This window comes from Centropristis striata, chromosome 5, assembly GCF_030273125.1.
Source record: "Centropristis striata isolate RG_2023a ecotype Rhode Island chromosome 5, C.striata_1.0, whole genome shotgun sequence".
NCBI lineage: Eukaryota > Metazoa > Chordata > Actinopteri > Perciformes > Serranidae > Centropristis > Centropristis striata.
Window position 1 is genome coordinate 8790835 of NC_081521.1, and position 16180 is coordinate 8807014.

At 34.8% G+C, this 16180-nt stretch overlaps 1 protein-coding gene across 1 annotated transcript in view; it reads left to right on the plus strand.

Annotated features, from left to right (window-relative positions):
* zgc:171775 (STKc_p38 domain-containing protein) overlaps positions 1–16180 on the plus strand; it is a 28991-nt gene that overhangs the window by 1269 nt on the left and 11542 nt on the right. The window contains exons 2-6 of the mRNA XM_059333328.1: positions 3559–3688; positions 6681–6739; positions 8192–8303; positions 12387–12416; positions 14083–14130. Coding sequence (XP_059189311.1) covers positions 3559–3688; positions 6681–6739; positions 8192–8303; positions 12387–12416; positions 14083–14130 — 379 coding nt within the window. The remainder of the gene's footprint in view (positions 1–3558; positions 3689–6680; positions 6740–8191; positions 8304–12386; positions 12417–14082; positions 14131–16180) is intronic.

The following is a 16180-nucleotide window of genomic DNA, read 5'->3' on the forward strand; positions in this document are numbered from 1 at the left end:
ACATTCATCTCATAACAGTATATTAAGTAGTTAACATTAGTCCTATCTTTATAAATTTAAAACACTTCTTACATAAATGCATCAATACAAATAATCTAATAATTTATTTAGAATATATAAAACTACTTTTACTTTTGATACTTTAAGTACATTTGATGCTGATACTTTTGTACTTTTACTTCAGTAAGTTTTGAATGCAGGACTTTTACTTGTAGTGGAGTCATTTCACAGTGTAGTATTAGTACTTTTACTGAAGTAAAGGATCTGAATACTTCTTCCACCACTGCTCAAGTCATAACATGCTGGACTTAAAAAAAGTTTTTATTGTTATGATACTATAAAACAGCCATTTTCAACCTTGGGGTCCCGACCTCAATTGGGGTCCCGAGATGATTTCTGGGGGTCGCCAAATCATTTTGGAAATCAGCTCTGTCTCCACTGTGTTAAAGTGTTCATGTGTTTTAGTCTTTTTGGTCACTTAATGTCTTCTTTTGGTAATTTTGTGGGTTTTTTGGTCATTTTGTGGTTTTTTTGGTCACTTTGTATCTTTTTTTAGTCATTTTGTTTCTTTTTTTGGTCATTTTGTGGTCATTTTGTGTCTTTTTTGGTCATTTTGTTTCCTTTTTTTGGTCATTTTTTCTTTTTGGGGTTATTTTGTTTCTTTTTTTGGTCATTTTGTGTCTTTTTTAGTAAATTTGTGTCTTTTTTTTGGTCATTTTGTGTCTTTTTTGGTCATTTTGTTTCTTTTTAGGGTGATCTGAACTGTGCCTGTGAGATTCGTGCATGTTAAATTGGGGATCGCGACTCAAAAAGGTTGAGAACTACTGCTATAGACAATTAATCCCATGTTATTACTGCATACATGGACAAAACCGACTGTTATATTTATTTTCCAAATTTAAATAATAAAGAATGTTATGGGATTTTAAATTGCAATTAGCCAGCCCCTACATGCATTATTAAAGCAATGGTAAACACTGTGTGATAGTCCTGCTGGTTAGTGAATGGTCAAAGGTGCTTGCCTTTGTTGTTCACTATCAGTATTTGGCATCACATGTGGTTTTCTCCATGTAAGCCTTAAGTCTGCATTCCACTCCCAGACTGCTGCATGCAGTCCAAGAGGCCTAGATTACTCTGACATCTGCTAACAGAAGCACTATTGTCCGCCTGAGGCGACCCAGCAAGTCAACGCAGGTCCTCCGATACGACAAGAATCTGCTCCACCAACATAAAGACAGCCAGCCTACAGGAATCCAAGATATCTCACACACTGTTATCTAATGATATGCCACTGACAGACAAGATCTTACTGATATTATCAGGTTTACATCACAACTGAATAGTTTACCAATTTTGAAAGTTTTATTTAACCCTTGTGCCCTCCTCGGGAATCTTTATACACTGAAAAAAGAAAATAGTTGAACCAACTTAATTGAATTGTTTCATTTGGTAACACCTACATGAATTAAGCTCTTTAAAATTAATTTAATGAGTTAGATTAACACAATTGATTTTTAATTAATTAATTAATCTTAATTCATTTAGGTGTTACCAAATGAAACAATTCAATTAAGTTGGTTCTTTTTTCAGTGTACATATTTCTCTTCTCTTTTTTTTCCATTTGTTGATCATTTTGGCTGTGTTACAGCTTGAGACATGATTTTTTGCAGGAACTTTTCTTTTTAGTAACATTTTTTAAATCCATTGTCATTAACCATTTCCTGTCTTTGTTACTCCATTGGTGCATTTACCACCCTCTCGGGACCCTCGTATTATTGATAATGTGGGGTTTCCAATAGCCTGGCTAACACCAGACTAATCTCAAATGAGATGTGGTCTGGGAACCAGCCGTTCATTTCTCCGTAGAGGAGGCGTGGTTTACGATCCTCCGGAGCCGTTTATTGGGCGCTTAGAATGTCTATCAAAGCGTCTGTAGGTAGCTCTTAGCCAATCAGATCAGTTATACCAGATGACGTATGTAGAGCAACAGAAATTGACTGATTTATGGGCAATAAACAAGCTGCTGCGGGTCTCTCGGCGGCTCCACTGTCCCCCGGCTTGTAGCCAGATCACCGGCATTACAATAGCGGGGCTAATAGCTACCGCTAACGCCGTAACGGTAGCGTAGTGCTACCGCTATTAGCCCCGCTACCGTAACGCCGGTGATCTGGCTACGAGCCGGGGGACAGCGGAGCCGCCGAGAGACCTTTCGCCTTTCAACTTTCGCTCTAAACTACTGTATTTAAAACACCATCTACTAAAGAGAGTTTCACGTCTGCAGCAGCCATGTTGGATCCGTAAGAAAACTACAAAACTACAAGCTTCCGTCTGCCGAGTAGTACGCGTCATCGTCTTGCCGTCCCTCCCCGTTCTGTGATTGGATCCCTAAAACAGGGCTAAGAAACCTCTCTGGTTTCCAGACCCCTTGGCAGTTCGAAATGAAATCGAGCGCGCAAGGCAGTCTGGGTATACCCAGGCTAGGTTTCCGTGGTTGACCATGACGTCAGGGTGAAGTGAAAATACAGTGAAAGGGTCAAAGTTATGAGACCAAACCGCTAAACGTCCTTTTTTATATCTATTTAACATTATGCATAACTTTATTGACACGTTGCCGTGGATACGCATTGTTCTGCTTCTCTCGTGACGACGGCTCACCTTGTTAGTGACCTGTCAATCAAAGGTAGCCCCACCCCAAATCATACGATTCTTCATCTTCTATTTTCTTCTAAATGGGGCCATTATTAGAACTATTAACATCTAATTGTCTTGAAGAAGATTTTTTACTAGTTATTGAGACCATATAGTCTAGACGGATTTCAGAATAAAGGCCTCCTATAAGAAGTGAGGAGCATTTATGGGTACAAGTCAGGAACCGGCCTACCTTACATATCTCAAGGGTGCTGAGTCCAAAAAAAAAGGTTCCCAAGCCAAGTCAAATGTCCAATTGCCCATATTGCACAGTCATTGGACCATTTCCCCTTAGTTTTTTTGTAAGTAGGCAATCAAGATGAGGAAATTAAGTTTCTGGATCTATAGTCTAGGGTCAGAGCAAGGATATAGTGGAGGCTCAGTGTCTTTTTTATGTATATATATGTATGCAAAAAATGGGGGAAATGGTCCAACAACTGAGCCAGATGGGCAATTTGGCTGCCATATTGATGAAGGTCAAATGAGAAGGTCAAAAACTCAAAATTTCGCTTGGGAACCATTTTTTTTGGGATTCAGCAACCTTGAAATAAGTAAAATAGGCCAGTTCCTGACTTGTACCCATAAATGCTCCTCACTTTCACTTTTTGGACAATTCCGTCTAGACTAATAGTGTTCTGAGGTAATAAATCAAGTGAGAAGTTTTCTCATTTTGCATTGAAATGAATGGACAGAATTGTTTTTGCAGCCACACTTAGCGCCCCCTGCTGGAATTTTTGGTAGAATGCATCTTAAGGCACTTCCTGGTTTGCCTCCCTGCTCAGACCAGGAGGTTGCCGCCTGATGAGCATACATTTCCTAAGTGTACTGATCAGCTCACTGCCCTTTACACTGTGTGTTATTGTCACTTAGTTCCGCCATTGACCAGAAGACCAAGGAGAAAGTGGCCATCAAGAAGCTCTATCGTCCTTTCCAGTCCCTCATCCACGCCAAACGGGCCTACCGTGAACTCAGGCTGCTCCGCCACATACAGCACGAAAATGTAGGTACTTCACAGAAAATGGGCATGAAAGGTTTCCTTCTTAGTAAGAGGCTGGACACAATAACATGAGAAATGTAACTGATATGACTAGAGCTGCAACAATTATCTGATTAATAGAACAATAACCGATTATTAAATTAATCGTCAACTATTTTGATAATCGAATAATTGTTTTTTTAGAAGTTTTTTTAAAGATATTACGTCCAAATTCTCTGATTTCATCTTCTTCAATGTGAATATTCCTGTTTTTTTTGTTCCTTTATGACAATAAACTGAATATCTCTTTGGTTTGTGGCCAAAACAAGAGATTTGAGGATGTCATGTTGTGGTTTGGAAACACTCATTGATATTTTTATACATTCTGTGTCTTTTTGTAGTCATTCTGTCTTTTTTTGGATAATTTTATGTCTTTTTTTTAGTAATTTTGTGTCTTTTTTGGTAATTTTGTGTCTTTTTTTGGTTATTTTGTGTCTTTTTTTTTAGTCATTTTGTGTCTTTTTTGTGTCTTTTTTTTAGTCATTTTGTGTCTTTTTGACGTCATCTTGTGGTTTGGGAAACACTGTTTGATATTTTTCAACATTTTATTGACCAAACAACTAATCGACTAATCTTTTAAATAATCGACAGATTAATTGATGATAAAAATAATCGTTAGTTGCAGCCCTAGATATGACACAGTCAAGTAAAACCAGCCTGAAAACAAAGCTATTCTTTCTGTTGAGATGCTCTGTCTCAGTACTATTTTCATCTCAGTGTGTGTGTGTGTTTAGTACTTATTGAACCAGGAAATTCAATCCAAACACTTAGATGAGATGATTATAAGCACAAGCAAACTTTGTTGACCTTTTAACAAAAATGTCATCAGTTCTCCCTGACAAGCTGGGAGTGTTGTGTGTTGTAGGAACCCTGATGGTTCAGTATTTACAATGAAAACCTTTGAGGAACTATAAACACTTACATACCCTTTTTTTACTCAGCTGATCTTTGGAAGGCAGCAAATACAGGGTCGCCCATAAAGTTGGAATAATTTTGTTTTCAGACACAATCCTCTATTAATCAATCCCTTACAAACTTATCACACTGAATTAAACCACAATTAACAAAGTTTTGAGAAGATATACATTTTATCTGGCAAGAATAAATCACTTTGTCACAATCATTTCATGGAAAGAGGTCAGAAATACTTTAGTCCAACTTTATGATTGACCGGGTGTAATGAGTTTATATTAAAGGAGACCTATTATGCTATTATAACCATTGCATTTTCATGTTCATACTTTTATATTGGGCTTCTATTAGAACATGTTAACATGCTGAACTGGTCAAAAAACACATTACTTTTCTCAAACTGTCAGATTAGACCTTTTTTTCACCCTCTATCTGAAATGCTCCATTTTAGCGCCTGTCTCTTTAAATTGTAATCTGGAGGGGGTTCCTCAAAAAACAAGCCTAGTCTGCTGTGATTGTTTATTGTTGTTTAAGGGATGACAGGGCTGGCCAGGCAAGATAATCCTTTTACCTTAATAATATATCCTAAAGCCAGACAAATTAGTGGAATAATCACCAAATCTGGCAACATTTCTGAAGCATAAAATGTTCTGCACCAGATGCACCGGGAAATATAAAAAATATTACACATATGTATCGATATAGATCGATAGATAGACAGACAGACAGACAGACAGATAGACAGATAGATAGATAGATAGATAGATAGATAAATAGATAGATAGATAGATAGATAGATAGATAGATAGATAGATAGATAGATAGATAGATAGATAGATTGATTGATTACTTCATTGGGAATTTCGGTTGTCAGAGCAGTCCTGTATTTAAGTACAATAAAATACAATAGAATAAAATACGGAGGTAGAATAAATAAAAACAACAATAGAAAAAACACAGAATAGAACAAGGACAAAATAAGTTCAGTTGGTAGGTCAGATACAGTGGAAAGATGATGGAAATTTTACTGATGAACATTATTGTGACTAGACAGTATATAATAATAGTACAGTATATAAATATAGTATATAATATATGATATAATAATAATAATAATAATATAATAATAAGGCCAGTATAATATTAGTAGTATGTCACAGTATATAGTTATAATAGTAATGGCAGCAACAGTGTCATACATACATAACATAATATATAATATGTGATGATGTCACCACTTCTATGTGGCATTTATTGTTGACCTGTTATTTCCCCCTAAACATCCACTGCCCACAACCCCCAAAAGGTCTCTGAATGGTAAGAGGTTAACCCATATGAACCTATGGTGACACGGGTGTAACAAACACTTTAAATCTTCTAGAATCCCCCATATATTCAGCTTTATACTTCACATTAACTCATTAAATCCCTAAGTGACATATTCATGTGGCTGTGACTGGAAACAGAAATGTGAAAAGTAGCTAATTTTAAACCCATTTAACAATTCTAATCTGTTAATATGGTAGACTTTATTGCATTCAACCCTATTATAGTTTTTTATTTGTTTTTATTTATTATTTTGTTACTTAAAAACAAATATGAAAAATAATTTGTTGTTAAACAGCACTATTAATGTCACAATTTTAATAAATGTTGTGGAGATGCAGAAAAAAGGCAAATTTGTGTTTCTGTAAGCAGAAAAGCAGTCAAGTTTATTTATATAAAAATAAGAAATATCATAAAAATAAATACCATAAACGCCCAATGTGACATATATGTCACATCACAGATATTTGACATTTAGGGGTAGTCTTAAAACAAATAAAAAAAACATCATAAATGTGTTCTATGTGGCCCATCATTTTCTTTCAAGGATAAATGGTTCTGGGTTCTTATGGGTTAACTGATTTTAGTAGTTCAGGTTGTGCTTAAGCCACATGCTAAAAAGGCAGAATTTCAGAAACTAGAAGATGTTCCAGTGTTAAAGCTCTTCTTAAAATCATTTTTCTCAGGTTAATGTCTCTACTGTGTTTTTTCCTTACAGGTGATCTGCCTCCTTGACGTCTTCACACCTGACTCCACACTGGAAAAATTCCAAACCTTGTGAGTTGGGATTGAAGAACCACATTCTTGTGCTGGCTGTCGTAGCTTGTTGAGACCCTGCGTGCATGTGTGTGCGTGTATGAAACAAGGATGTGTGAGAGCAAGCTTGTTCATGTTTGTTTTGGTTGGTTTCCTCTCCATAGCAATACGTTTAACCCTTTGATGCTCAACATATTGACCCCTTCTAATGCACAACATGGGTCAAAAATGACCCGCATTCATTCCCTTCATGTTATTTAAAGCTGCTGTGTGTTTCTGTGCTCTATCTTTTGATATCAACTTATTACTTACTTACTTATTATTATGATTAAATATCCCAAATATTCTTCATCTTGTTTTTGATAACAACAGATCATTATTTACATTTTGCCTCTCATACTTTCTGAAGAAAAAAAGTTTTTGTTTTATCACATAGCTAACTAATTGGCTAAGTAGCTTGCTAAGCTAACTACTTAGCCAAGAAGTTTAGCAGTTAGCTTAGCAAGCTACTTAGCTAAATACTTAGCCAAGAAGTTAACTAAGCAGTTAGCTTAGCAAGCTAAAAAATAAAAAATAAGATAAAAAAATGGATATGGGTCATTTTTCACCCATGTTGTGCATTAGAAGGAGAGTGACGCGAAAAGGGATTTTATTAAAAAATGAATAAAGGAAAACATAAAAATTAGGATGTATGATGATCAAAAACAAACTAGTTGAGGAAAACCTGGAATACTGAATGATGAAAATAATTAATTGCAATTGAATATCCCAAGTATTCTTTAAATATCTTGTTTTTGATAACAACAGATCATTATTTCCATTTTGCTTCTCATACTTTATGAAGAAAAAGTTTTTGTTTTATCACATAGCTAACTAATTGGCTAAGTAGCTTGCTAAGCTAACTACTTAGCCAAGAAGTTTAGCAGTTAGCTTAGCAAGCTACTTAGCTAAATACTTAGCCAAGAAGTTAGCTAAGCAGTTAGCTTAGCAAGCTACTTAGCTAAATACTTAGTCAAGAAGTTAGCTAAGCAGTTAGCTTAGCAAGCTACTTAGCTAAATACTTAGCCAAGAAGTTTAGCAGTTAGCTTAGCAAGCTACTTAGCTAAATACTTAGCCAAGAAGTTAGCTAAGCAGTTAGCTTAGCAAGCTACTTAGATAAAAAATGGATATGGGTCATTTTTCACCCATGTTGTGCATTAGAAGGAGAGTGACGCGAAAAGGGATTTTATAAAAAAACGAATAAAGGAAAACATAAAAATTAGGATCTATGATGATCAAAAACAAACTAATTGAGGAAAACCTGGAATACTGAATGATGAAAATAATTTATTGCAAAGACATAGAACATAAAAATATATATCGGGTCATTTTAGACCCATGTTGTGCATCAAAGGGTTAACAGTATTTAGGCCCACTTATGTACTTTTTCTTTCTATACATTCCCTTTCTCTCCCTCTCCTTCTGTCTCTGTAGTTACATGGTAATGCCGTTAGTAGCCCAGGATCTGGGCCACATTATGAAGAGGCGGAGTCTAACTGACCGCATCATCACATACCTGTTCTACCAGCTTCTTAGAGGACTCAAGGTAGGTTTATTTTTACTTATGTACTTGATTGTTATGCATACACTTATATTACATACATTTTTATCAATCAATCAATCAGACTTTATTTGTATAATAAACAGGAGAGATGTAACACAAAGTGCTTTACATAAAAAAAGGAGAAAGTAGTAGTAGTAATAATCATAATAATAATAATAACAATAAAAATAACAAAACATAGAAATAAGCAAACACCCTCCATCCACCATCCTATTAAAAACAAAGCACAAACTGAGGAAGCTCCATCTCAACGTGGAGCAGAGAGTAAACACTGGAGGCAGCTTAGAAATTAATTAGATAAAAAAATAAAGTAAGGTAAGATAAAATAAAATAATAATAAAATAAAAGGAAATAATAACAATAAAAAGTTAAAAAAAGAAAGAAAAGCTAGATAAAAACATGAAACAATAAATAAATAATTAAGAGGTAGAGCATGATCATATATATCATCATATAAAGCATCTACAAACTTTATTAATAAATCTCTTCCAAACAAATTAAACCACAATTAACTTACTGAATTGTGTCTGAAAACAAAATGATTCCAACTTAATGGGCAACTGTGTAAATCAAGCAAGCTGAAAGTTCCAGACAAAAATCTACTACAAGGGGACACAAAAACACTGTAGTGGGATACAAAAACACTACTTTGAGTTTTTATTTTTCCAGTTTCCTATCCTACACCGTAAAATAAATCTGTTTAATTTACAGTAAATTAAAAACGGCAGCTGTGGTTGCCAGAACTTCACTGTAAAAAATAACAGTGAGTGGGTTTTTCTACTGTAAATTTAAATGTAAATATCAGCAAAAACTGTGTTAGACACTGTGTTTTTGGTTTTCATTATCTCTAAACCAGAATCATCAAAATTACAAGAAAAACAGGCTTGAAATATTTCACTCTATGTGTAATAAACCTATATGTATGAGTTTCACTTTCTGAAATGATTGACAAAAACTATTGAACTTTTTCATGATATTCAAATTTTTTTAGATGTACCTGTGTAAAAAAAGACACAAAATGACCAAAAATAGATGTAAAAATGACTAAAAAAGACACAAAATGACCAAAAATAGATGTAAAAATGACTAAAAAAGACACAAAATGACCAAAAAGGAAACAAAAATGACTGAAACAGACATAAAATTACCAAAAGATACATAACATAACAAAGAAAATAGATGCAAAAATTACCCAAAAAGAGACATAAATTTACCAAAAAAGACACAAAATACCAACTGTGGACTCCAAAATTGAATTTTTTCACAATATTCTAGTTTCACTTTCTAAAATAAGTTGAGAAAAATAGAACTTTTTCTTGATATTCTTATTTGTTGAGATGTACGTACCTGTACTGCCCACAGCTTCATTGGTTTAAGTCTCTTTACACAGTTAGCAACTAGCTGGTGAACACAGAGAAGCATTTTGCAGATAAAGAGAAAGATATTTTCGTAATGAGTTAGTGGAGACCAAGGCATTGATAAAAGAAAAGTGAATATTGGACTTACTTTCATCAGTCATACGTGGGCAAAAAGCAACTCTAAAATGATGCAATTTTGCTTCGGAACTACTGTATGTATAACAACTGTTCAAGAATAGTCAGCTCTGATTGGTTGCTTTTGTTCAGACGCAGTGGATTCTTGTAAATGCCACTAGTAAGGAGAAGGGACATCATTTTTTCACAGATTATCTAATTATCGTAGCATTAATGTGTAAATTACTTTAGTGTTCCCTTCACAAAATGGATATATAAATAGCTTCATCATCCTTTATTTCTTGACCACATCTTGTATTGTTAATCCGAATCGGCAAAGTAACTTTAAAGGTATTAAATAAATGTACTTGGTTACTTTCCACAACTGATAATAAGTTATACAGTCATGGAAAAAAATATTCAACCACCCTTTTTCTTCTATTTCTTGTTCATTTTAATGCCTGGTACAAGTAAAGGTACATTTATGGACAAATATAATGAAAACAACAAAAATAGCTGATAAGAGTTTAATTTAAGAGCTGATATCTAGACATTTAACATGGTTTTCTAGATCAGCTATTCTCAACCTTGGGGTCGGGACCCCAGTTGGGGTCGCGAGATGATTTCTGGGGGTCGCCATATCATTTTGGAAGTCAGCTCTGTCTCCACTGTGTTAAAGTGTTCATGTGTTAATGTGTTTTAGTCTTTTTGGTCATTTTGTGTCTTTTTTGTTCATTTTGCGCAACTTTTTTTGGTCATTTTGTGTCTTTTTTTTGTCATTTTGTTTCCTTTTTTTGGTCATTTTGTGTCTTTTTTGGTCAATTTGTATCTTTTTTTTCATTTTGTGTCTTTTTTTAGTCATTTTGTGTCTTTTTTTTATCATTTTGTGGTCAATTTGTGTCTTTTTTGTTATTTAGTGTCTTTTTTTGGTAATTTTGTGTCTTTTTGTTGGTCATTTTGTGTCTTTTTTGGTCATTTATGTCTTTTTTGGTCAGTTTGTGTCTTTTTTCTGCCATTTTGTGTATTTTTGGAGCCATTTTGTGTCTTTTTTTAGTCATTTTGTTTCTTTTTTGGTGATCTGAACTGTGCGTGTGAAATTCTGTTCAGTGAGCGGGGGTCGCGGACAACATAACCATGCATGCAAATTGGGGGTCGCGACTCAAAAAGGTTGAGAACTACTGTTCTAGATAATAACCAAAATCATTATCAAGAAAACTATAAATACAGCCTTTTGCAAAAAAAGAAAGCAGAGTTAAATAAATGCTTAAAGTATGGTTAAAGAAAAGTTCAGCTTAAGATCTATAAATGCCACTCAGACAGAATGTTTTACATCCTTATTGATGCCTTTCCATTCACTGCTAGTTAATGTGTAACCAAAACGGCTCAGTGGAAACAAAAGAGAAAGCATGTTTCAACCATAAAACAAGACTAACATCGTGAAAAAAGCCCCATTGTCTTCGACTTAAGCTTCAAATTTCTTTGATCCCGACATGGTTTCCCCCGTTCTATCTGTGCATGTGTCCTTTAAGCACTCTGAGTTGGAAAATACACAGAACATGTAGCTTTCACCATCAGCTTCGGGTGGAGATTAAGTGATTTTTTCTTTAAACCCACAAGTCAACACCATGCCATGTAGAGAGTCATAGGAATGTTGGTCTGCATGCTCTGCTATATTCTGTGTATGTGCACTGCAATATTTATTTTTTATTTAGTGTTTATTTGATTTGGACATAGCAATTACATTGGAGAGACCAGATGCATTGTTTAAGTGTTTTAGCACAAGTGCTAATTTGCAACACTTGTCCATAGGCAGTTTTTGAAAATATAGTGCAGTTAAAAAAACAAGAATGGAAAAAGGAAGGAGCAGACAAAGAAAAAAAAACAGCAACAGAACAATGGGGAAAAGAAATCAAAGAACTACAAGCAATTTTCAATAAGGAACATAAAAAGGCAACAAAGGCAATATGAGCAAGCAGTAAACCAGTTAAGAACTATTCGTGTGTGCACTGTTGATTATTTATTTATTTATTTGTATTTAATTGTGTTGTTATTGTCTCTGTGTGTAATGCTGCTGCTATCAATCTATCCATCTATCTATCTATCTATCTATCTATCTATCTATCTATCTATCTATCTATCTATCTATCTATCTATCTATCTATCTGTCTGTCTGTCTGTCTGTCTGTCTGTTTATCTATCCATCCATCCATCCATCCATCCATCCATCCACCCACCCACCTATCTATCTATCTATCTATCTATCTATCTATCTATCTATCTATCTATCTATCTATCTATCTATCTATCTATCTATCTATCCATCCATCCATCCATCCATCCATCCATCCATCCATCCATCCATCCATCCATCCATCCATCCATCCATCCATCCATCCATCCATCCATTAGATTTTAGCCACTGTTTGAGTCCTTTGTTAAAAGCTTTACTATTGGACTAATTTTAACTCAGTGGGTACTTCAGAAAACAGTGTTCACACATGATTATTTAAACATTTAAAAAGAATCTGAAGATCTATGTCCATTTGTGCTGTTTTGCACTGTGTGCTTAAATCTATGTTCTCTCTTTTCACAGTATATTCATTCTGCAGGGATCATTCATCGGGTTTGTACACTATTAACGGGTCCTTTGTGTCTCACTCATAATCAATGTGTGTTTACTTGAATTGTAGGCTTAAAGGGATAGTTTCTGAAATTCAACGTTGTGCTTATTCACTTCCATGCTGAGAGTTTAACTGAAATATATACAGTAAGGCGAGGCAAGTTTATTTGTATAGCACCTTTCAACAACAGACTGCTTTACACAAAACATTAAAAGCATTTAAAAGAGACATATATAGAATGACATTCAAATATAAAAAATAAGACAAAAAACAAGCAGATAAAATATTTAGGAAAAAAAATATATATTTGTAGTTGTTGTTAATTAGTGAGTGTTAGTTGTTAATTGTTTATTTAATTATTTATTTTCTATTTTTTTGTAAATATGTATTATTTAAATATGTATGTTTAGGGGGAAAAAAGTGTTAATTGAGTAGTGGAGAAGGTTTAAATAAGCATATGCTTCATCCTACTCCTTTTCGGACATGTTGCGTTCACAGTACAGCTTTTGTTTTGACTATTGCTATTTTTTTTGTTTTGATTATTTCATTGGATGTATTTGTTTTTGAGTTTACTTTGTTGTGTTACTTGCACATGTTTGAAATAAAAAAAGCTGAACTGAACTTAGTGGGGCTGGTAGGAGGATTTTGTTAGCCTTTTGCTAAGGCTAGCTGTTTCCACATGTTTTTAATTTTTATGCTATGCTAAGCTAAGCTAACCAGCTTCTGACTGCTTCTGTAGCTTCTTATTTAACATACAAAACAGCGGTATCGGTCTTTTAATCTAACTCTCAGCAAGAAAGTAAGGGCGTTTTCACACCTGAAAGTCCGGACCAAGGTCCGGACCAAGGTCCGTGTTCTGTTACATTGTATACATTTGGTTCGGTTGGTTTTGGTTTCACACTGCAAAAAGAAGAACGGACTTTACAAGACAATTCTACTGGACACGTCATCTCCCTGTGTACTTCCGCGGCTCGCTTTTACGCTGCGTTGTTGGGCCGGCCGGCATCTGACATCCGTGTTTACACAAAATGAATCCGAGTCGCCTTTTACCTGTGTGTCGCTCTCTCATCCTCTCAGAAAACAAATTGAAAGTGTCGTTGTTTTTGTGTGTTTTCTCGAGTTGGCTCTTTATAAAGTCGTCCGACCAGATTTCAATGAGGCATCCAATCTCCTCATCTCCCCATGTACTGCCGCGGCTCATTTTGTCATATATATTTTTGTTTTATCTGCTGTAACGGCTGATTGAGTTTTGCTGTAACGGCTGATTAGTGTGAAATAACTCCTTTTACCATAATTCGAGAGCAGAAGAAGAAAAGCACTTCCTGCCATTGATACGAAGGTCCGAACTATAAAAAAAGTTGTGTTCACACTGCAAAAGGTTCGGACCTTGGTTCGTTTGGTCCGGACCGAGACCACCTCTTTTGGTCGGACCAAACTTTGGTCCTTTGGTCCGGACCGTGGTCCGCGGCACCTTTCACACCAGGAATTTAGGTTCGGATCAAACTGAAAAGTCCGAAAGTCCGGACCAAACGAGATAGGTGTGAAAGCGCCCTAAATGAGCATGTTTCTTTAACTTCCACACTGTTAATTTGACTTTATCAATGTGTATTTGCTACAAGTCATAACAGGCTTGGTGTAATTAAGAAAGCTCTTGTGGTTGTATCTTAGGATCTGAAGCCCGGGAACCTTGCTGTGAATGAGAACTGTGAATTAAAGGTATGGACGTTTTTTACAGACACTCAAAACATAAAAGTTGCATATCAGGCAGTGGCAACCTCTGTCTGAGGGGCAAAAAAATGGACACCAACTGAAAGTGGTGCTGGACTGTTTTTTTTTTTTTTTTTAACTTCATCACATTTTCTCCACTGGGAGGACTAAATCACGTTATCTCCACTACACTGCAAAAAAAGAAAAGTTGGGTGAACTCAAAATTTCAAGGCAACAAACTTTGATAAAATTTTAAGTTGGACAATTAAACTAAATATTTTAAGTTTTGTTTTTGAGTTTGCTCAACTCTGAATTCAGATTTTTGTCAAACTTATAATTTATAATTAAGTACTTACTTATAATTTTACATTGTAATAACTTTTAATCCTTACTTCTGCTAACTTCTGCAATGTGCTGAATTGGCACGATTGTAACGCCGCTATGAATGTCAGCTAATGTTGCGAACAAAATTTTGAGCTAGCATTGATACGCTACTCTTCTAGCTGTAACAAGCAGCGCCGCTAGCATCAGTTAGCCGCTAGCTTTCGCTAATGACCAAATTTCACAACAAAGAAATAAGAGTTATCAGAACTATTGTCCCTTGTTGTGAACCCCAACTTAAAGATATAAGTAACAACAACTCACTAACTTGTTTTTGAGCAGACAACTGGCTTCCTTTGTTGTGCTAACTTACATTATTGCCCTAAATGTCAATAATTTATATTTCCAAGTTTTACCAACTTAAATCACTGTTTTAGGCCAAAAAATACAAGTTGGCTTTTTTGCAGTGTATACTGCACTACATAGTCTACCTACAGGAACTACACGAAGGGAAAAACTGAGAAAAACGGCTTTAAAGTTTTTTTTACGTTTTTAAACTGGCCAGCCGAAAGGTTATAGGTAGGTTAGTGATATGACTCTTATTTCTACATGTATTGATGATGTCATTTTTATGCTCAAAAATCATGATGATTTATTTGACCTTTAACCCCAAAAATGTAGTTACTGCACTCTGGTTTTGCTGTAAAAGGTTCTAACAGTAATGCAGTAACTACAATGTTGTCGTCTTCTTTCAGCTTTTATATTTTGTTTTCAGTGAATAAACATTTCCAAATTGATTTTTTTATGAATGTATTTAAAAGTGTTTAACAACTCGATTCAAAGATTTGTGTATTTTAGACATAATATTATAAAGTAATGTTATAGTTTAGTCTTAATATCATTTTATCTCACTTTTTTACTTCATCACTATCTAGATAATAATTTCCCTTTTAAATAAACTTATAATTTCTATTATTTTTATGTTTAAATTAGTATATATATCCAAAGCAGATCGTGGTAAGTCCAATTACTGGTTGGTTTTCAGTTGGATTTTGTGTTTTTTTTTAATAAATATTTTCCTAATATCTCACTTTTTCACTTAATCACTATCTTGAGCAGTAGTTCTCAACCTTTTTGAGTCACAACCCCCAATTTAACATGCATGTTGTCCGCGACCCCTGCTCACTGAACAGAATCTTACACGCACAGTTCAGATCACCCAAAAAAGAAACAAAATGATCACAAAAAGACACAAAATGACCCAAAAAAAGACACAAATTGACCAAAGAAGACACAAAATGACCAAAAAAAGACACAAATTGACCACAAAATGACCAAAAAAAGACACAAATTGACAAAAAAGACAAAAAATTATGAAAAAGTCAAAAAATGACCAAAAAATGACACAAATTGACCACAAAATGACCAAAAAATACACAAAATGACCCAAAAGACTAAAACACATTAACACATGAACACTTTAACACAGTGGAGACAGAGCTGACTTCCAAAATGATTTAGCGACCCCCAGAAATCATCTCGCGACCCCAACTGGGGTCCCGACCCCAAGGTTGAGAATAGCTCATCTAGATAATAATTTCCCTATCAAATAAAATTAAAATTTCTAATATTCTTGTCTTCACTATACTAGGACAGTATAGAGGGCATGTTATCACATTTTCTCCATTTAAGGACACCGAGAGGGCACTTCATCATGTTTTCTCTACTAGAAGGAGCT